We start from the raw sequence: 23,930 nt of genomic DNA on the forward strand, positions 1-23,930 counted from the left end.
ACGGTTAGTTGGCGCTCAGTGAGGTGCAATAACCCCTTGATTGCTCTCCTGTTTGCCATTAATTACCATCATCCAGTCGAATCAATGGCCGTTTATGATGCAGACGAGTTAATTGCGCTGCTACATTATGAGCAATGCCTTCTGGGAAATAAATTATTCTGAACGGTGTGCGTCATCGATATCCAACCATTGAATAATGCAGAGTATGCTGAGTTTCAAAGATCACTATAGGTAATCCCACGGGTTCGATAGAATATCAAATTCCCAATCTTGTACAGCACAACTAACGATCAATGTTTCCACCATTGAGTAAAAGCAACTTACCACACGATGCCCTGGGCACCGGATCCGATCGGTTTCAGGTTTTGATATCGCTTCAGAATGGTAAACTTGGTGTCGCCCACCTCAACGGTGTAGAAGGCGTGACGTGAGCTCATGATGCAGCCACCGACTTGGGTTACCCTCTCGACGCACGTCCTCCAAAAGTTGCTGCTGTAGTTGCTGCTATCGCTCTTGCCGCTCGTATTGTCTGCAAATGAGAAGAGAAACAGATTGAGGCGGGGGAATGTTATCGTTAAATATGCTGAATAATTCGGGGGAGCATTTGGCGTGTGCGCGTGTTTGTTGTAGAAACCCAACATGTGAAACGGAACCGAACCCTCCCAGGGGGGTTCGGTGAAAAATTTGTTTTTGTTGCACGAGACGGAACGGCATCGCATTGAGCTCCATTTCGGCGGAACAAAAAATCCGCTTTCTTTGTAATATTTTCTCCGCTACTGTTGTTATCTTTCGCGGAATTTTCCGCTGGAAAAAATGGGTAATTAATCACCCGAGAATAAATCTTAGCAGGAGTCTCGCTGCCTGAAAGCCAATCAACCGTGAATGAAATGGCGGCATTGTGAGTTTTGATTTGGAATTCTGTGCATTTTTTGTTATAGTACTGGTTTGCAATTTTTCCGGGAAATTACCCAAAATATTGACTTTTCACTTTCAGATGATGAAAATGAATTGGTTGTATGGTTTGAGTTGCGTAAATTTTCTATTCATTGGGATATTTATGAGTTGAATAAATGATAGCCGTTTTGCCTTTAGATGTTTCTGTTCAAACTATTTCCTCCACTTACAAAGCTGCTGTAAATAACAGAATTCAAGTCAATCTTTCGCGGAGAATGAAAGAAGAATAACGACAGGGAATCCAATTATTTCTTGTGGATTATAAATTGAGATTTAATGCTGGTCTTCGGAATGTTCGGAGCTGTTTTCGAACAGGTAATTCAATTTTCCTCGCATCAACCAAGATATCGAATTGCGATAATATTAGCTCCCCTGTTACAATTTCATCACTGCTGAATGATCATTGGTTTGGATTCAATGGAATCAAGCGACGAACTTGAATGGTATTGATGGAGACGCACGCTGTTTCACCCCGATTTCAATCAACCATGCGTCACCATTAAAGGGGCCGAACGATCAATTTCCCAACGTAATATATCATTGCGCGAGACCGTAATAAATTATTGGGGGGATGCAAATTCACCGTTTTTCGTCTGTCAACAAAAACAAATCAAACTGATTTGCCTCTTGATGGCCAGCGGTACCCTTTTTCACCCATCACTCGAAAAAAAAGCACGCTCAGCAAGTACTCTGTTCGGCAACCGATGGAGCGCAGCAAAAGGGGAGAAGAACAGAACAGGTAGCCTAATTTATCGTCTGCTGTCAACCATTTCTTATTTTTTTCAACTCCTTCATCCACAATCGATGGAAATTTTCCCACCTATCGGAAGATAAACACAACCAGCAGCGCACCAAATGAGTTTCGTAAATTTACTGCCATGGATTATTTATCGTCACGATTGAGCGCAGAGTGTGACAATATTTACTCTCGCGCTCGTTTTTGTTGTTGTTTACCTTTGATCGAATTAATTTAAACGCATCTCATCGTTCCGCTGTTCGCGGAACCTCGAGGGTGCTCTCGCTTTCCTCGCCAATGTATGAAGGCGTCTTAATCGATTCTGCCGAACGGATTCAATCAGTTGCTACGCTTACCCACAACCTTATTTTTTTTCGAATACACAAACTTATAGGAGTGAAGATTGAGGGTAAAAGATGTTTCTAACAATTCGCTTTCGGAGTAAACAAACAACGATTTGTTTTGGGCTCCTCTGTTAAAATTGATTGATGGGGCAAATGGAAAGTAGAAGCAGCGGAAAATCCCATCGGCTGTTATTGATTGCTTGCAAACGCTTGGGGCTGTCGACGGCGATGGAAACTTTTCCGTCAATCCTCATTACCGATGCGCTAGTTTCTTGGCGTGAACACGTAGGCGGTAGTGAATAATCAGATTGGAAATATTTGCTGTCGTGAACTTTTGCGCTTTCCTGCTGGAGGAATTTAGTTTTTGAAGAAAGCGAGAGAATGAAGCTGTGTGCGATTTCTAGCCCGTGTTATCTTGAAGTATTTTGTTATTGGATGTGAATGACGTTCCGCACTGAGATAAGTATGAGCAAATCAGAGAACTTTCACTGTATGATTAAGATTAGCTATCTAACAAAAATGATTTCTGTATCATCGATCCTTTTAGGTAATTTGCGAGGAAGATGGCATTTACTCATAGGATTACTCATCACCGATTTTCATGGATTAATTTTCTCTACGTTGTACGTATTTTTTTCTCAATTTGCAGAGGAGAATAATTTCTCGCTTTTTGGATGAATCTGTTCTCAATATTTCACAGAGAGTTCAACTTCAATCGTTCGTACCAATTCTCCATAAAAAGTTAATTTCCCCCTTTCTTTAGGAAAGGATAATACAATTTTTCATTCCGCGAAACAAATAATGCTCTCGACCTTTTCAAAACTTCTCTTTTGTGCTCTCTTCTATCTCCATTTCTTCCGCAAAGTTGTCTTTACAACCGATACAATGATAAGAGACAAGGTGCTAATGCTCACTCTCGCTATCCAACTCTTGACGAGTAAAGTTCAGTGTCGTTATTGTGCGTTGCCACTTTTACTATTGTGCGATTGGTATAGTGTACGAGTGAAGGTCATTGCTGTCCGCTTTCGAATTGACCTTTTGTGAAGTGGAACAAAGGAAGCAGCGCTCTTGCAGCTTGCAGCCCTTGGCGGCTGTTGAACATTGGCATAACGGGATCGCCATCGTGTGGCTGTCGTTAACGGGAATTATCATCACGTGACCGTGTGAGCTATTCTTGCGCTATTGTGTTGATCCATAGCGCGTAGCCTCTGTCTCTCCCTGGTTTGGGCAGTAGAGCGCAGTATCGGAACAACTTTTATATTAAGATTATTGTTAAAATCAATAATAGAAATAAGACACAAATTTTTGTAAAATGGAGAATAGTGGAGGATCTCCAGAGATGGAGATCTCCGATAATGAATCCCATTCAAGATCTGGGAAAAAACATAAACGAGTCCCTCAAAAAGAAGATAATTCTTCTGGGGACGAATCTGCTCATCCTTCCAAGCCCCCCTCTAAGAAAATAGCAAGCCTCCCTTCTGAACCCACTGTTACTTCCACTCCCCCTCTCACATCATCGATTTCGCTTCCCCCTTCTGATGTTTCCGATCCAACCCAATCCTCGTCCTCGTCTTCTCCCTCTGTTGTCTCCGCTCCACGTGTCAGTGTTTATCCAGAAGATGCACCTAGAACTGGCCCGTGGGTTGTTTTCCTCCGGCCGAAACCAAAAGGAAAAAGCCTTAACGTGATGCAGATCATGAAAGATCTGGCCAGATACACTTCTGTATCTTAAATTCGCAGGGTTAGACCGAACAAATTGCGGATTGTCGTGAATGAACGGAAACACGCAAACGAGATTGTTGCTGACCAACACTTCACTCTCGAATATAGAACATTTATACCCTCCCATAACGTAGAAATTGAGGGGGTGATAACTGAAACGGGTCTGACGAGCGAACAAATAAAAAAAGAAGGAAAATGCAAGTTCAAGAAGCTTCCCTCAATGGAAGTAAAGATCTTGGACTGTCGCCAACTCGGGAAACTCTCCCATGATGGGGACCAAACTAAATTTACGCCGTCAGACTCGTTTCGAGTCACCTTTGCTGGTGCCGCCCTCCCTGACTACGTTATGGTGGACATATTGAGACTACCTGTGCGACTCTTCGTGCCAAAGCCCATGACTTGCAACAAATGCAAGTCAGTTGGTCACACTTCAGATTATTGTGCCAACAAGGAGCGCTGTGCCACTTGCGGAGAGCAACATGAGGGGAAATCCTGCAGTGCGACTGAGCATAAGTGTCCATATTGCGGAGGATCCCCACACGCGCTCTCAGCTTGTGAAACTTACAAGAGTCGCTGGGAGAAACAGAAGCGCTCTTTAAAGGAACGCTCGAAGCGCACTTTTGCGGAAATTTTAAAGGGCGCTTCTTCACTGGCCCAACAACAACAACAACCAATCTCAACACACAATATCTTTTCCACGTTGCCAGTTGATGAAATGGAAGCGGACACAGCTAGCGGGGGCACACCGTTTATTTTCAAAGGGAATCCCCGGCGCAAAAATGTGACCACTCCCAAAGTTCAAGTCCCCCCGGTGATACCCCCAGTTAGCTTGCCTTAAAAATCGAGTGCAGCGGACAAGCAAAATCAGGTTCCTCCTGGCTTCCGTGGGAATAGTTCACCTTCGAACGACCCAGCACTCGAGGGGACATCAAAAACCCCAAATGTCCCTATTTTTCCGTCCAGCTCAACTTCCCAATCGGGATTTATAAAGTTGTCTGACCTTTTGGATCAAATCTTCAAGTGTTTTAATGTTTCCGACTCCATCAGAACCATTGTCATCTCAATGCTTCCAGTATTAAAGACAATTTTACAGCAATTGATGCAAACATGGCCCCTCCTTGCAATGATGTCTAATTTAGATAGAGAGGTCGGAGATATCACTGTTTTTCAGTGGAATTGTCGTAGTCTTATCCCTAAATTGGATACATTCAAATTTTTAATTCATAACTTCAATTGTGATGTTTTTGCTCTGTCCGAAACTTGGCTTTCTTCGCGAGATGATATCTCTTTCCACGATTTTAATATTATACGCTTGGACCGATATGACAGATACGGAGGGGTGCGATTGGGGATCAATAAGTGCCACTCATTTTTCCGAATTGATCTTCCACCTATTGGTGGGATCGAAGCTGTTGCTTGTCATGCAAACATCAGAGGCAAAGACCTCTGTATTGTCAGCTTGTATTGGCCTCCAAGAGCTACGGTTAGCCGCAAGCAACTTGCTGACACGTGCTCACTCTTTCCTGAGCCACGGTTGATCTTGGGAGACTTCAATTCTCACGGAACCGCCTGGGGGGAACAGTACGACGACAATCGTTCATTGTTGATATATGACCTTTGTAACAACTTCAATATGACCGTTTTGAACACTGGGGAAACAACACGTGTACCTAAACCTCCTGCTAACCCAAGTGCTCTTGACCTCTCGCTTTGCTCGAATTCACTATCGTTAGATTGTAAGTGGAATGTAATCCAGGACCCCAACGGTAGTGATCACTTGCCAATCAAAATTTCCATCACCATTGGGTCGAATTCTTCTGAATCTATAAACATGGCATATGACCTCACAAGACACATTGACTGGAAAAAATATGCGGACGCGATTGCTCTAGCCATCAATTCCAGAGATGGTTTACCTCCATTGGAGGAGTATAACTTCCTTTCTCGTTTGATCTATGACAGCGCAGTTCGCGCTCAAACGAAACCCATCCCAGGTTCCACCATTTGCCGAAGGCCTCCCAATCTATGGTGGGATAGCCAATGTTCCAAGCTTTATATAGAAAAATCGAATGTATTCAAAGCTTTTCGGAAACGTGGAACTCCTGAAAATTTTCAAACGTATTTAGCCCTTGAGAATCAGTTCAAAAATTTGATCAAAGGGAAAAATCGTGCTTATTGGCGAAATTTCGTGGGAGGTTTGTCACGAGAAACGTCAATGAAAAAATTATGGAAAGTGGCTCGAAACATGAGAAATCGCTCTTCAACGAATGAAAGCGAAGAATATTCACATCGATGGATTTTTAATTTTGCACGGATGGTTTGTCCCGATTCCGCTCCCGTGCAGAAAATTGTTCGAGATATACCACAAGATAGGTGCGATCTTGATTCCGAGTTTTCGATGGTAGAATTCTCTCTTGCTCTCCTTTCATGTAACAATTCTGCTCCGGGATCGGATAGAATTAAGTTCAACTTGCTGAAAAACCTCCCTGATGTGGCGAAACATCGCTTGTTGAATTTATTCAATCGGTTTCTGGAGAATAATATTGTTCCAGATGATTGGAGACAAGTGCGAATTATAGCTATTCAAAAACCCGGAAAACCCGCGTCCGACTTCAATTCGTACCGCCCAATAGCAATGCTGTCTTGTATACGGAAATTGTTGGAGAAAATGATATTGTTTCGCCTTGATCGATGGGTTGAAACGAATGGCCTACTCTCAGATACACAATATGGGTTCCGCAGGGGCAAGGGGACGAATGATTGTCTTGCGTTGCTTTCTTCAGAAATTCAAATGGCTTACGCCGAAAAAAAACAAATGGTTTCAGTATTCTTGGACATAAAGGGGGCCTTTGATTCTGTTTCAATAGAGGTTTTGTCAGACAAATTACACTCTCGGGGTCTGCTGCCTCTATTGAATAATATGTTATATAACTTGCTTTGTGAGAAACATTCGAACTTTTCTCACGGAGATTCGGCAGTAAGTCGGGTCTCTTACATGGGCCTCCCCCAGGGCTCATGTTTAAGCCCCCTTTTGTACAACTGCTATGTAAGCGACATCGACAATTGCCTTACAAAAAATTGCAGCCTAAGACAACTTGCAGATGATGAAGTGGTGTCTGTCGTAGGATCAAACGAATCCGACCTGCAAGGACCCTTACAAGATACTTTGAACAATTTTTCAACCTGGGCCATTGGGCTAGGGATCGAATTCTCCACGGAGAAAACAGAGATGGTGGTTTTTTCTAGGAAGCATAGACCAGCAAAACCAAAGCTTCAACTTTTGGGTAAACCGATCACTCATGCTATGTCATTCAAGTATCTTGGGGTCTGGTTCGACTCCAAATGTACTTGGGGGGCCCATATTAGGTATCTGAGTAAAAAATGTCAACAAAGAATAAACTTTCTCCGTACAATTACCGGCACCTGGTGGGGAGCCCATCCCGAAGATCTTATAATGTTGTATCGAACAACTATTCTCTCAGTGATGGAGTATGGCAGTTTCTGTTTTCAATCAGCTGCCAAAACACACCTCATTAAACTCGAACGAATTCAGTATCTTTGTTTCCGTATTGCGTTGGGATGTATGCCCTCAACGCATACCATGAGTCTCGAGGTTTTGGCAGGCGTACTCCCACTAAAAGATCGCTTCAATTTATTAGCTCTTCGGTTCCTCATCCGGTGTAAGGTTATGAATCCATTGGTGATCGGAAATTTTGAGCAATTGATCGAGCTAAATTTTCATTCTAGATTCATGAATTCACCTCTATGCAGGTTGTTCCTTCTTCGTATATTCCCAACCGTGTTTGTTTTCCTGACTACATCAATTCCTCTGTACATTTCGATCTGTTCATGAAGGAGAAAATCCATGAAAATCCAGATTATCTTAGATTGGGGTTTGTTCCTACAATCTTCAATGCAAAGTATGGGCGTATCAATTGTGATAATATATACTTTACTGATGGGTCCTCTATGAATGAGTCCACAGGATTTGGAGTGTTCAACGTATTTTTTAGCACCTCACACAGTCTTCAGAGTCCTTGCTCGGTATATATTGCTGAATTGGCAGCGATATACTGGGCGCTGGACAGCGTCGCCTCACGACCTGTTGAACACTATTACATTGTAACGGATAGTCTTAGCTCTGTCGAAGCTATCCGTTCAGTGAGGCCGGAAAAGCACTCGCCGTACTTCCTTGAGAGAATACGAGAAATTTTGAGTGCTTTATCCAGACGCTGTTATGTCATTACCTTTGTCTGGGTCCCTTCACATTGCTCAATTCCGGGTAATGAGAGGGCTGACTCATTGGCAAAGGTAGGTGCAATTGAAGGCGATATATATCAGCGTCAAATCGCCTTCAATGAATTTTATTCTTTAGTTCGCAAAAATACCATCGCTAACTGGCAACGCAAGTGGAATGAAGATGAATTGGGCCGGTGGTTTCACTCGATTATCCCAAAGGTTAGCCTCAAACCGTGGTTCAAAAGTCTGGATTTGAGTCGGGACTTTATTCGCACCTTCTACCGACTCATGTCCAATCACTGTTCGTTAGATGCACTACTCTTCCGTTTCAATCTTGCCAGCAGCAATCTCTGCGTTTGTGGCCAGGGTTATCACGACATCGAGCACGTTGTTTGGTCGTGCGAGGTGTATCTGGTCGCCAGATCGAATTTAGAAAACTCCCTTCGGGCCCGAGGAAGACAGCCCAATGTGCCGGTGAGAGATGTGTTGGCTCGGTTAGACCTTGATTACATGTCCCATATATATGTTTTCCTTAAAGCTATAGATCTTCGTGTGTGATTGTCCCTACATCCTTATACCCTCCTTTCCTTCCTTTGCGGGTAATTCGTCCCCTTGCTATAAATAGTAGAATAAGTTGACATGTAAATAAACTATAGATATACGAATAGATTTAAGAATTGAGTGTTCATCAACATTGTTACAATTTCCTTATATCCCATCCTTCTCCTAAAAATATGTCACCCTTCTAAACTCGAGTACACCGCGAGTAATCGGTTTTCCACCTTACTGACCATAGATGTAAGAAAATTGTTTATATATATATATATATATAGTTTTAAAAATATATTTAAGAATTCGGCTCCTTTAAACTTTAGTAACTGAGCCTGTAAAAATAAACGAATTAAATAAAAAAAAAAAATACATATATATATATATATATATATATATATATATATATATATATATATATATATATACACATACATACAACATAAGAACTATCTCGTTAAACGACAAAGATCTCTTGGCTAAAAAGAGTGGACGGTGTAAATTTAGGGGAATAACAGGGGAATAACATAACATAAATCATTTCCATAGAAAGCCATTATCAGAAATGTTTCGCCGATGAAATCCTAAACACGTCAGCTGGGATTCAACTCAGCTTAGTTGTGATTTGAGACTGTCTCACTAACCCCGCGAGAATTTATGAAATGCGTGTCCTGAAAGTAAAATGATACCGCAACATATTCTCTGTGTAATCAAATAGGTCTATTATGATACCACCATGGGATACAGGATTCAATTTAGCCGCACAGTTGTCCCTTTTAAAATTGGGGTGTTTAGGTGGAGAAGAACTTTGTGTCTAACCATAACGATGCTCTACCAAATCAACGCTACATGTCGAATCAGTGTTCGATTTTCCAATGTAAACTAATAGTATTTGAAATCGCCAACTTGACGGGTTGGCAAATTCGATGTTGCCGGGTGAAAAAAAAGAGAAAAAAAGTCGTTGAATACTTTCAGTTCATAAATTCCCTGCTGTGAGTCACACTCAAACATGATGCAGTAATCACAGCACGGGGTCCCTATCCTACTAGATCTTTGACATCTGCTAGTACGTACGTGTTTCACCATTTACGATACTGCCTTCGGATGGCTAGAGTGAACAGAGAGTTCAACTACCCTGAAGCACCACCATCGATAATTGGATTGCACCCGGCCTTTGCCGGACGATGAGCGAGAGTAGAGTAGGCTCGATACGGGAGCCTAGGCACTCGCCGCCCGGGGTTACTACTATCCGGTAGCGCGGTAGAGCTCAACGCAGCAGGGTGCTGCCAGAACTTTTTGGAAGCAGCAGCTTTTTCCAAGCTATCGCTGTCAATTTGGATGAGTTTTTATTCGAACAGTACATCCCAATTAAAAAGGAAACCCGTACAAAGCCTATGATAGTTCTGTTCATGGGATCTCGCAATGCACCATCGCAGTAGATTGTTGATTGAGCTATAAATAAATTTGAAAAGCTCCCCGACTGGGATTCACGCTGGAGAAGTTTCAAGGACGCATCCGATGTCTGTTACCGAATGAATGTCGCATCAAATGCAGGAGAATTAAAAAAATAAAAAAAAAACCCTGACTTTGACATCATGGCCCCGATAGTTCTGTTTTTGTTGGCTGTCAGCCAAGCGCGTAGGCGGTTGGCAAAAGGATTCATTCGAACCGATTTGCATACCATCGAATTCGACACAAAAAGAATACGAATAATCGCAATCCAATCTCTGTTTATGATTCAAAGTGGGCGTTTTTGGAAACGACTTACACCTTGTACACACAGAACCATAAAAGAGCGCATTGTAAAATTGCGAACATAATACACGAAAGATAAGACTCGTTTCAGCTTCCTGCCATCTGGGATTGGCTCGCCACATGTGACACTTTGTCGAAAGGAAACCATCGTTACGGTGCTCATAACCGAGCATTTTTCGTCACCTTGATGTTTCTTCGGAAAAAAACACACGCACACATCCCATGGGAAGTTTCATTTCAGCAGTCGGGCGCTTCTATAACAGGCACTATGATGGCAGCACAAAACCGGGAATGTGATCCCGATGAATAATGGATAACGATAAATCTTCATGGGGGAAGAAACTGGGAGGCAGCCGAGTTTTTGGTGCTTTAAATCTGCACCCGATTTTCGACGCCGTACAAGTTTATTTCTGTTTCACTTGCCTAACAAAAGCTCGTCGTCGAGCTTTGGCTTCCATTAATTTTCATTTTCTTGCCAAGGATTTATGACACTTACCATAATGTAGAAGACTCCATTCTACTTGGGAAGAAATGAATACTCTATGATTGTGGAGATATATATTTTTTCAACACCTGCAACGATATATAAGAGAAGACACCGATTAGTGGTTTTATTCGCTACAGCGGTATTGAGGTTGTGGCAAAACAAATAGTCGTATGAGAGGCACAGCATGTCTCATTACTTAACCAGTTAAGGGGTAGTACACTATGGAAAATTGAAAAAATAAAAAAAAATCTAGCCTAAAATGTTCACTGGGATGTCTACTTTAAAGGGTGTGTCACATCAAATTGCATCACGGAAAAAACGCTGTAGAAATTTTATTTTTAGGAATTATATCTTCAGCTTTCGCTTATAATCAGATAAGAGTGTATAGATCACGTTGGCCATGCTTCACTGTCAATTTTCCGTAAATGTCGTCGAACGAAAAAGAGCGTCATGAATTAATCCTGTGCAATCATTTCGAGAATCCGGAGTTGTCACATCGGGACATCGGTGCTGGGAATCGTCCAATCCACGGTCAGCAGAGTACTAAAACGATACTTCGAGAACCTAACCATCGACCGGAAGGTGAAGAACGGCAAAAATGGATGCTCCGGTGAAAAAGATCACAAGCGCGTAGTTAAGCAGTTTAGACGTGATCCGAGAAGTTCGGTCCGGGATGTCGCCAATAGGCTGAATTTGTCAAGTTCATTCGTCCAGCGGACCAAGCAGCGGGAGGGCCTGCGTACATACAAGGTTCAGAAGGCTCCTAACCGCGACGAAAGGCAAAACATGGTGGGGAAGACGCGAGCCCGGAAGCTGTACACCGAAATGCTGACGAAGCCGCATTGTCTGGTAATGGACGACGAAACCTACGTCAAAGCGGACTTTCGTCAGCTGCCGGGCCTGTTGTTCTTCTCCGCAGGGGACAAATTCAGCGTTCCGGAGGAGATTCGCAAGCAGAAACTATCCAAGTTTACCAAAAAGTACATGGTGTGGCAAGCGATCTGCTCTTGCGGAAAGCGGAGCGCCCCCTTCGTGATGACCAGCACGGTAAACGGGCAGGTTTACCTTAAGGAGTGCCTACAGAAGCGCTTACTACCACTATTGAAGCAGCACGAGGGCCCGACCATCTTCTGGTCGGATCTCGCTTCGCGCCACTATTCAAAGGACGTGTTGGAGTGGTACGAAGCGAACGGTGTCACCTTCGTGCCAAAGGAAATGAACCCGCCCAACGCGCCGGAGCTTCGCCCAATAGAGAAATATTGGGCGATTATGAAGCAGGCCCTCCGGAAGAACCCAAAAGTTGTAAAAATGGGAGGCGGACTTCAAGAGAAAATGGATTTCTGTTCAAAAAAAAACTACAACCTGACGTTGTACAGAACCTTATGGACGGGGTAAAGAGGAAGGTGCGAGCATACGGGCTTGGACTCGAAGTATGAATAAAAAGAAAATGCCAAAAGTTGTTTAATAGATTTTATTTTACTGTCTAAAATTTTCAAAAGGATCGGTCTACTGGGCGAATTTCTACAGCGTTTTTTCCGTGATGCAATTTGATGTGACACACCCTTTACTATAGTTTTTGTCCCAGGTTTGTCAGATGCTCCGTTCCAAAGTTACAAGCCAAAAAGTCTTTGCGTAAGGAGCGCGGATCCAAAATTTAAAACGCGTTTCTTTCGAAACTAAGTTTTGCAAACTGGTGGGAGTTCTACCTCCGTAACGGTCCATCCGATTTTGATGAAATAGTTTTCCCATATTCTCCACTAAATTTCCTGTCATCGTACGTAGGATTTTTTTAAATTTTGGTGAATGTTTTTGTCTCGATTTTTTAGGCAAAACGTATTTTTTTTTACAAAAAATGTCGCCATTTCGTCAAAAATCAATATTTTGATAAAAAATCCTACGTACGATAACATGAAATATATCCAGCATTACGTAAAATAATCATTGGTTGAAATCGGTCCCCTAGAACAACAGCCTGCAAGGGCTCAACAAATCGGTTGCAGCTATTCAGGGGACAGTCTAATTGACATCAATATATTTTTTGTTTGTTGAGTAATATATACCTGATAAAACTGTGATATCAGATTAATCATGGTACTTTATTTTATCGTTGAAAAAAATCACGAAAATCACATGCCTGATATGCTGTAATTGACGAGTATACTCGTCATGAGTATAAATAAGTGACCATTAGATATTTAAATTACAATTTTTGAGAAAAACTTAACATATTCTCAAATTCCAAAATGTTTAGAATAAAACAAACAAATAGAAAATATAAACTATATAAAAAACAAATAGAAAATATAAACTGTCCCCGTATGCACTGGTTGAAAAAGTTTATCAGTTCGCATAATGAATTTATTCATGTGCGATGATAATGTTTTTAAGATTTTCGCAGTGCGAAAAACTTAAGATTAGTAAGGAATCGCAGTAACTGGTGTTCGATTTGTGTATAATACCCTGTTTCGCTGAATATCACTCCACAGCAAGATTTGAATTCTTACTTTTATATGTATAACATTCAAATGAATTCGTTGCATTTTTAGTTTAATATGTATGTAATACAATCTTATGTTAACCAAAGAAGAAGATATTAGTAATAAAATTTTCAATTTTATGAAATAAACCCATCTTTTTCATCCAATATCTTACCATCGCAACTTACTCTATGATTGACGAATATACTCGTCATGGCTCGATTCTGGCTTCACAAAACAGAGTGCACATTTTAATGGAGACGCCACAGTTATAACTGGTTAATGTCAATTTTATAGTATAAAATTATGAATTGTCAACGAGGACAACATATATGCTCATTTGCAAAAGAAAGAAAAATATATAAAACATTAGATTTTGTCTTTCTGTATTTTTTCAGGATATTTACTTTATAAAGGGTATCATTTTGCCATTGTGTAGATTGCTGGAGGGTGAAATGAACAAATAAAATTATATAAATAAATGCGTATTTTTCAAAAGCTTTAAAACGTTTGTATGTATGGGGGCACACATCTTTTTCTCGCAGACTGAACCAAAGAAGGTCAAACGATATCAACCGAACCAAGGACGGCCGGAATGCAAATGCGGTTTCATATGACCACGCTATCTACATAGTCATTGGTGCTGTTGTATAAATGCGGGATAATAATACACCTCATTACAAAATGAATATAGAAAGTGTTTTGTAAAAAAGAGAACATAAACGAGAATCTATTTCCTTCTCGGTCTGAGCCGTGTATTTGGCAAACTATGCGAAAAGCTTTAATGTGTGCTTATTTGCAATGTGTGTTTCGCTCGCTCATATTGCTATAGCATATATATTTTAAAAATGATGTTCCAGTATTGGGAAGTAGCACATTTTCTGTTATTTTTGGGCTCACTTAATGTAATAAATCGGGATGCCAAAACATGTGCCAAAAAATAATTTTGGGTGTATATCTTCGATGGCATTCACGTTCCAGGTGGAACTTTTGCCTTCTCAATGTAGGCATTACTTGCGTCATTTTTATTAGTAGTACAGGGTGGGCCATTTAAAGTGGAAGCATCTGGCAACCCCATAACTTTTGACAGAGATGTCAGATTAACAAATGTCATACCGCGTTGGAAGCGTCATTTCAGTACAATTTTAACCATGGAACAATACACACCTAAACAACGCGCTGAAATTGTTCAGCTGTACATTCAAAATAACTTCTCAATTGTGTTAACTAAACGTGCGTGGAAAAATAAAAATAAAGTTAAAACATCGCCTGGAGACAACACTATACGTCGATTATATGCCAAATTTATATCGTCTGGTAGTGTTGGTAATGCCAGTCATCTGTCCAGACAACGACCAAGACGTTTCGACGAGAATATTGATGTCGTTCGAGCCAGTGTTGCAGAGACTCCATCGACATCAGGTCGCCATCTTTCGCAAGAGTTAGGCATCTTTTTATTGCCATTTGTTCGTGAAAATGAATTGGACAATTACTGGTTCCAACAGGACGGCGCTACATGCCATACAGCGGCTGCCATGACCAAATCATTGCGCGAAATGTTCCCCGGAAGATTAATATCGAAAAACGGCGATTATGACTGGCCACCGGGATCACCTGATTTGACGTCTCCTGACTTTTTTTTATGGAGATATTTAAAATCCAAGGTATACACTGGTAAACCAAGGACCCTGGCTGCGCTGAAAGACAATATCCGACAAGAAATTGCTGCCATATCGGCCGAAACATTGGGCAAAGTGATGGAAAATGCCGAAAAAAGGGCACATTTTGCGGTCAAGGCCAGAGGCGGTCATTTACGAGATATCATAATCAAAAAGTAGTTAGAACAAATCTCCTTGGACCAAAATAAATGAATTTCAAAAAAAAAAAAATTAAATTCCACTTCTTTACTTTGCTATTGCAAAAACAAATCCTTCCACTTTAAATGGCCCACCCTGTACTTAGTTGAGATTTCTAGGACGAATAACAAGCCTTGAATGTATTCTAGAGTGGCAAGCTCTAGAATACGCGTGAACATAGTGCAAGTTGGTGGAAATTATTTTGACGAAAAATCCCCCGGCAAGAACGGGAATCGAACCCGAACCACCCGGAATGATAATGTGGGACACTAACCACTCAGCCAGTGGAGCACGCGACTACCAAGGCACTCATTACATCTTGTAGCTGGTTCACCACTGTAAATCTGTAAAGTAAGTTTTCTACCTTGCATCCTTGTGATTACTTTTTACTATCTTTCTCTCTCTCTTCCTCTTTCTCTCTTTTTCCTTTTTTCTATTTCTATATCTGTTTCTTTCTTTCTCACCTTCTCTCCATCTCCATGTCTTTCTCTTTCTATTTCTATATCTGTTTCTTTCTTTCTCACTTTCTCTTCATCTCCATGTCTTTCTCTTTCTTTTTCTTTTTCTCTTTCTCTTTCTTTTTATCATTCTGTGTTACTCTCTTTTTTCTCTCTCTCCTTCATCTTTCGTTTTTCTTCTCTTTTTCTTTTCTTTCTTTTTATTTATTTATTTTTTTATTTCTTCGTCTCTATTTCTTTTTTCCCTTTCTTTCTCTTTCTTTCTCTTTCTCATTCTGTGTTTTTCTCTTTCTATCTTTCGCTTTCTTCATCTCTCTCTTTTCATCTTTATTTTTTTCTCTCTCCTTCTTCTATCTCTGTTTCTCTTTATCTATTTTTATCTCTCTCTCTCTTGGGGTATTAGAATTGTCGGTCCCTTTTCGTTTCCACACAAGTGAATTGCTCGTAGTTGTGATCTTGTCATGATACTACCGACTGAATATCTACGCCTCCTCATGATTTCGAATATTCTGAATTTGTTTTACTACATCTATATTTCCCTTTGATTTATTTTGCAAGTATTCTTTTCTCCATAACTCTATATCTCCCTAACTCAATGGTCCCTTGGATCGAGTTAGGGAGAGTTGACTGTAGCTCAAAACGGTATACTTTAAAAAACATTCGACGGAACTGTCAATAAGCTTATTGATTCATTGTAACGTGACTTCGAGAAAGAAACTGCTTGTTGCGTTGTTAACCATATGACCTCCTTCACTCGTTACATTGACTATTTCTACATATCTCTCTCTTAATTTGTGTGTTTGGAATTAAAAAGAGATATTGACGCTTAAAACTTTCACTTTCACTTTAACTGGGCCCCTAAATGGAAAGGTTAAACGTAGTTCAAAGATATAAATATTAAATATTATCTTTTTTAAAAAAAAACGTTTCCGATGATGTGATATAGTTTTGGAGGTCATTTAGAATCATAAATAATGTAGTAATAAGCTAGCCAAAACCATATTTTGCCATATTTGTTCCATTCAGCTGCGAGTTACTGGGTGTTAACAATGGAGGTCAACAAAGAGAAAATTCGGCACATTTCACACTTTTTCTTTTATAAAAGCGAAATTGCAAGCCAGGTCGCTGAAATTGTAAATGGTGTTCATGGTGCCGATACTGCAACAATAAAATACGTGCAATTTAATTTATTTTAAAACTTTTTTTTAGTGCAATACACTAAATTCAGATCTCTACTGTCAACAAATGGACCGTTATAAGCTAGCGATTGACCAGAAACGTCCAGAATTGGTCAACAGAAGAGGCGTTGTGTTCCATCAGGACAACATAAGGCCACACAATTTCGAGAGCTTGATTGGGATATTGTAAGGCATGTACCATATAGTCCGGACCTGGCACCAAGCGATTATCACATTTTTCTCGCACTGTAAAATTGTAAGAGTGATAAGAAATTGGGATCAAGAGAAGGGATCAAGAACTCTATTGCTAGAGTTTTTCGCCAATAAGAACCAAGACTTCTAGAAGAGAGGCATTATGAAGCTACTTTTAGTAGAGGAGGCGATCTGGCGTAGTGGTAACATCGATGCCTCTCACGCTGAAGGTCACGAGTTCAATTCTCACTCCCGACATTCTTCCAAAAATGGAAGTACAAGTGACGAACCAGCCAAAATGAGTTGAAAAACACTATAATACAGATAAAAAAAGCTACTTTTAGAATACAAAAAAATTAAGCTACTTTTAGATAACAAATTTTGCAACAAAAATAATGGATTACTTTTTCTCCAACCTTATATTTATAAAATGCACTAAAATTAATTTTAGATTGTTTTTCAGGAAATCAATGATTAAAAATTCGACTATGAAATTAAGTTTTTTTATACCAGGTATAAGAATGATTGTTAAATTATTACGAATTTACTGATAATTTCGATTCTTTTTTACGATAACAATAAACAGCGTTGTGTCAAGGAAAAGAACGCACTGTTGACGTAGAACTTTGAGATTATGTTAAAGATAGTTAATTCATGATTATTTCTTGCCCTCGCGAGGAATAGGAATAGGAATAGGAATACGAAGAGGAATAGGAATACGAAGAGGAATAGGAATACGAAGAGGAATAGGATTCGGATACATTATGGATAATATTCGGATATAATACGGATACAATATGAGGATGAGTTTTGAATAGAATGCGGAAAAGATACAGTTAGGAATATAGGTCAAATGTCGAAATTTATGACTTATATTATTGCCAATTGTTCTTATCTCTTCAAACTTAAACATTTGAAACGCTGCGTAGTATCACGGTCAAATACGATTATATATTTTAGTTCTACCATTATGTTTTGTTCATTTGACACGTTGAGTGCCACGGTTTTATAGCACCTCTATGGAAATTTTCAAACGTATTAGAGCCATCGTTTCTTATCGTAGTGGAAGGTATTTTTGTTCGAAAGGGAGTGCTTATAAGCTTATATGCTTATATTAGTTACATTTATTATCATATGTTATACTGTCAGTCGTGCACCCGTGGCCGAGTGGTTAGCGTCTCACATTATCATGCCGGGTGTTCGGGTTCGATTCCCGTTTTGACCGGGAGATTTACTTCGACTTGCACTGTGGTCACGCGTATTCTAGAGCTTGCCCCTCGGAATACATTCAAGGCGTTTTATTCGGCTTAAGAAATCTCAACTTAGTATTAATAAATGACGCTAGTTAATGCATACGTTGAGACGGCAAAAGTTCCATGGGAACGTTAACGCGATTCAATATATACCGTCAGTCACCGGTGACTGACGCAGTCTGAGCGAAAACTCGCTGTCAGTCACCGGTGACTGACGTGGCAGTCAACGTGTTAAATGTGGAATTTTGAATGAACAAAGCACTAAACTATGATGCGCACAAAAGCAAATGTTAGGCAGGGTATGCGTGTGTACAATGTGTGCGTGTGATGCACAAATAAACAAGAACTCTCAACCAGGCGGTATGAATCATTTCATCGAACCTCCACCTCGGATTTGAAATTGCAAATAAAATCGCACCACTATACGCGACATCATTCATCTACAACACACTGTCGGCCTTCAGAAATAAGTATGTTCTTGGGCCGTATGTCTTCAGAAATGAGTATGTTCTATCAGTGTGTGATATCAACATTGAGAAAGATTATTGACTGCTCGTTGGCAGGGCTCGGCAAAGTCATATTCAACTGAGAATCGTCGGGGAACTGTGGATCCATCGGCCTTCGCACTTAATTGGAAATGAGTTTCTGCCTCTTCCTGCAGTTTCTCCGTCAACATAAATCAAAAGTCACTCGGGCGCATTCGTTGCTTTCTGCTTTACGATGGTCAGTGTTCATTTCATTTTCACCGTCAAAAGAACTTCACGGTATCACGGTATTGAATATTAAATTTTCCGTTTAGAATCAGTACCCTCTAAGAGAGTATTAAGTTTTGTAATCATTAGCTACGCCAATTAGAACAACCATTTGCTGCAACTAGAAATGGATTGACGAGCGTTAACGCTTTCGCTACGAGCGTCGTCCTTAGACGACATCAGGATGATACTGTACATCGATCACACCAGCGCGATATATATACTTTCCGGCGCAGTGCTCCGTTCAGCGGTAGCACTCCGACGGAGCACACTGTCGTAGTGGAAGGGTTGAGAGCGAGGATGACTGATGAACAAGTCGTGTTTTACGGCGAAGATGTTGGACCCTGCTCGTTTGCTGCAGCGGAACTTTGTACTAGAAATCGCGTTTGCCTTTATTTGTACCCACTAAGCTGCGAACGGGTGGAGCATAAGTTGCAATATTTTGTCTCTCCACAGTGTCCGTAGAGCGAAAACTACATTTGCATTTCGAATGAACGACCGCTGTGAGTGATATCAAAAAACCCGCTATATATGATATAAAAATCAAGAAGACAAGACTAGACTGCTGTCTGCTCACTGGCTGGAGCGTAACTGTGTCACAGAATTGTACACCAAGTAACGGATCGGTAAGAAACAGTTCACCGGGCGAGAGTATAAAGAATGTCATTTCATGTTGCCTTTTTTGAAGACTACGAGAGAGTTACAATAAATCCAAAGGCACCGAAAGTTTCTACTGAAGAGTTCATTCTTTAATTTCGTTTGTTTCTGTGTGATTTTTTTTTACATTTTGATTCCGGATTGAAATACCAGGACTGGGGGAAGACAATCTTCAGGCCAAATATTAAAACATTAACAATTCACGAGGATATGTTAAAACTTGAAACATTAACTTTCTTTGAAAATGAGCCAAGTAGTTTTGCACAACCTACGAATTGGCGAACGGATTAGAATTGAGCTGTGAACTATTCATTGGAACTGAAACATCAAAAAACAGTTTTGCTTTAAAGGCACACACCCATCCACGTAATAGAATGATTTGTCCTAGATCAGATTGCTTTCTAAAATCCATGAGCTATGGGATAAAAACTTTGCTAACATATTTGCTTACACCTTAAAGTTTTCCCATTAGCTGACTGTTGCTGAGTGGTTTCCTCCCTTCACTCAACATCCACTGGATCTCTTAAGAGGATTAAAATTCATTTAAGTTACACCTACTAGCTGCAATGGGGTGTGTGTGTGTATGCATCTTCACCGACAGAAGAGATATAAATATGAAAAGCTCTGATCAAAATCAGCCTCTGCGATTTGGAATGGCGATGGAATCTCTTTTTGCAAGAATCATTCATTACTGTGTGCAAGAAGCAAATCAGCGCTGGACACGTGTCGTGTGTCCCGCTCCGCTCCGTTTCTCCGATCGTACTTCCATTCTAGCCCGAAGATGAATACAAAAACTGGGTCGGCGGCGGGGGATGACATTGAGGCACTGCAAGTGTGAGACTCTTGTCGCCACTGTTCTCGTTCAATGAAACGCAAATACAACTTTTGCGTTTCTAAGTAACGTGCAAGAAGCACCCGCGTGAGCGATATTTTAATTTTTAATAAAGCCCTAAACGCGAGCTTTATTTCGAAGACTGGAACAACAACGACGCCGGCGGCGGAGGAAAATTGTTGACATTTTTTTTTTCCTGAGAGAAGCACAGGGTAGTTAGTGTCCACACAAAGTAATAGAGGGATTTCGCGACGACTTGTCTATGGGATTGGCAGCAACCTCTCAAAATTCATAAAACTTATACCTCAAAAATGGTAACTCCTACAAAAATGTGTGTTATGAGTAACTTTCAGAATATTGTTTAATTTTTCATAAAAATTATGGAAAAATAAAAAATTAAGTCGTACTTTGGATGGAATGTGACGACACAAATAATATTAAGATGTGCGGCAGTGACAACCGTAAAGGAATTGAATCGTACAGAATGTGTTCCCAAAATCAAGATCCCTCTCTTGTCACACGTCAGACCCGAACCAATGAAAAGCAGAATCACGTTTGCGATATAAACATCATTCTCTTTCGGTCATCTCGACGAACTTCCGGTGTGGGTGGACAGAATTAACGAGCGATCTATTTAAAGCCGCTACATTTCTTTTTTGTTGTTGTCGAGGTACGCGTTCCAATAAAAGAAAGAATCCCTTTTATAGCATCCATTTATAAAAGAGAGTGGAAAAGGATGGATTTCCGATAAGAGGATTGACATTTGACTGTCACATTTCTTTCATACCTTCGATTACGGAGGGAAGTGAAACGACACAAAAAGTGTTCAATCTGTGTCTGGAGGACGATGAGGTTTCGCTGGAAAGGGCGCGCACATTGACGTCATTCGTCAGTAAGGAAGCTGTTTCAACGTTAATCAGCTTTATGTAACCAAAAAAAAACCAATATTTTCCCGAACTTCTACGAGTAAGCAATTAATTAAAATTTTAACCGTCAAGTGGTTACTCAGGATGAAATTCTTCACCGAACTGTTGTTTTTTTCCTGTGTGCTCCGGAGGGATGAAAATTCCTCATCCAAGCGAGTAGTATTCAAACAATGTTTGATAGCTTTTATGCTCACGCGAATAATGTCCGCATCGAGCTTTCGAAACACGCCCAAACAAGCGAAACCGTTGCCTGTTTGTATGCTCTCTAGCCCAGCTTGGCAATGAAGAGGTAAAAGTATCCTTCGTCGAACAAAATTGATGTTTGGCAGAAAACCTCGCATTAAATTTGAGTTCATTAGTAGATTTGTGCCACACGATGGGGACGTGTATTCTATGGGCGTATTCAAAAACCCCACTGATTTCATATTCTATCAATATAATAATTAAGCCATTTGTCGGGAAAATACAATGAATAAAAACATTTTTCATCCCATACAACCCGATTTTATCCGCACAAACGAGACGAATTATGTAATATAATGAAAAAAATTGTACGCTCAGAATGGATGTAATTTACGTCTATAATTGGGGATTCATCCCTAATGAGGGAGCTTTGCGTGCCGAGCGTTTTTGATGCGAAAAGTGCAACTGGGTGCCTTGATAAACATTTGTGCTATATATGGGTTTTATGTGGCGCGATTCGCGCTCAAACGAAACCCATCCCAGGTTCCACCATTCACCGAAGGCCTCCCAATCCATGGTGGGATAGCCAATGTTCAAAGCTTTATGTAGAAAAATCGAATGCATTTAAAGCTTTTCGGTAACGAGGAACCATTGACAATTTTCAAACGTATTTAGACCTTGAAAATCAATTTAAAAACTTGATCAAAGGTAAAAAACGTGCTTATTGGCGAAATTTCGTGGGAGGTTTGTCACGAGAAACGTCAATGAAAAAATTATGGAAAGTGGCTCGAAACATGAGAAATCGCTCTTCATCGAATGAAAGCGAGGAACATTCACATCGATGGATTTTTAATTTTGCGCGAAAGGTTTGTCCCGATTTCGCTCCCGTGCAAAGAATTGTTCGAGATATACCACAAGATAGGTGCGATCTTGATTCCGGGTTTTCGCTCTCTTGCTCTCCTTTCTTGTAACAATTCGGCTCCAGGAACGGATAGAATTAAGTTCAACTTGTTGAAAAACCTCCCTGATGTGGCGAAACATCGCTTGTTGAATTTATTCAATCGGTTTCTGGAACATAATATTGTTCCAGATGATTGGAGACAAGTACGAGTTATAGCTTTTTTTTTTTTTTTTTTTTTCATTTCTGTATTATAGTGACTTTCAACACATTTGGCTGGTTCGTCACTTTTACCTTCCATTTCGGAAGAATGTCGGGAGTGAGAATTGAACTCGTGACCCTTAGCGTGAGAGGTATGGATGTTACCGCTACGCCAGATCGCCTCCGCGAGTACGAGTTATAGCTATTCAAAAACCCGGAAAACCCGCGTCCGACTTCAATTCGTACCGCCCAATAGCAATGCTGTCTTGTATACGGAAATTGTTGGAGAAAATGATCTTGTTTCGCCTTGATCGATGGGTTGAAACGAATGGCCTACTCTTAGATACACAATATGGGTTCCGCAGGGGCAAGGGGACGAATCTTGCGTTGCTTTCTTCAGAAATTCAAATGGCTTACGCCGGAAAAAAACAAATGGCTTCAGTATTCTTGGACATAAAGGGGGCCTTTGATTCAGTTTCAATAGAGGTCCTGTCAGACAAATTACACTCTCGGGGTCTGCCGCCTCTATTGAATAATATGTTATATAACTTGCTTTGTGAGAAACATTTGAATTTTTCTCACGGGGATTCGACAGTAAGTCGGGTCTCCTACATGGGACTCCCCCAGGGCTCATGTTTAAGCCCCCTTTTGTACAACTTCTATGTAAGCGACATCGACAATTGCCTTACACAAAATTGCAGCCTAAGACAACTTGCAGATGATGGAGTGGTGTCTGTCGTAGGATCAAACGAATCCGACCTGCAAGGACCCTTACAAGATACTTTGAATAATTTTTCAACCTGGGCCATTGGGCTAGGGATCGAATTCTCCACGGAGAAAACAGAGATGGTGGTTTTTTCTAGGAAGCATAAGCCAGCAAAACCAAAGCTTCAACTTTTGGGTAAACCGATCACTCATGCTATGTCATTAAAGTATCTTGGGACTGGTTCGACTCCAAATGTACTTGGGGGGCCCATATTAGGTATCTTAGTAAAAAATGTCAACAAAGAATAAACTTTCTCCGTACATTTACCGGCACCTGGTGGGGAGCCCATCCCGAAGATCTTATAATGTTGTATCGAACAACTATTCTCTCAGTGATGGAGTATGGCAGTTTCTGTTTTCAATCAGCTGCCAAAACACACCTCATTAAACTCGAACGAATTCAGTATCTTTGTTTCCGTATTGCGTTGGGATGTATGCCCTCAACGCATACCATGAGTCTCGAGGTTTTGGCAGGCCTACTCCCACTAAAAGATCGCTTCAATTTATTATCTCTTC

The 23,930-nt window shown here is 40.6% G+C and overlaps 1 protein-coding gene across 6 annotated transcripts in view; it reads right to left on the reverse strand.

The window, feature by feature from the left end:
• LOC129775135 (stress-activated protein kinase JNK) overlaps positions 1-23,930 on the reverse strand; it is a 235,823-nt gene that overhangs the window by 33,834 nt on the left and 178,059 nt on the right. For 3 of the 6 annotated variants that reach the window (XM_055779451.1, XM_055779449.1, XM_055779450.1), the window contains 2 exons: positions 10,796-10,872; positions 325-529 (listed from right to left, as the gene is read on the reverse strand). In XM_055779451.1, the coding sequence (XP_055635426.1) occupies positions 325-437 (113 nt within the window). In that variant the 5' untranslated portion in view covers positions 438-529; positions 10,796-10,872. Of the gene's footprint in view, positions 1-324; positions 530-10,795; positions 10,873-23,930 lie in introns of those variants that run through there. The other 3 variants (XM_055779452.1, XM_055779453.1, XM_055779447.1) reach the window with 2 other exon arrangements.

Source organism: Toxorhynchites rutilus, chromosome 3, assembly GCF_029784135.1.
Source record: "Toxorhynchites rutilus septentrionalis strain SRP chromosome 3, ASM2978413v1, whole genome shotgun sequence".
Taxonomy (NCBI): Eukaryota; Metazoa; Arthropoda; class Insecta; order Diptera; family Culicidae; genus Toxorhynchites; species Toxorhynchites rutilus.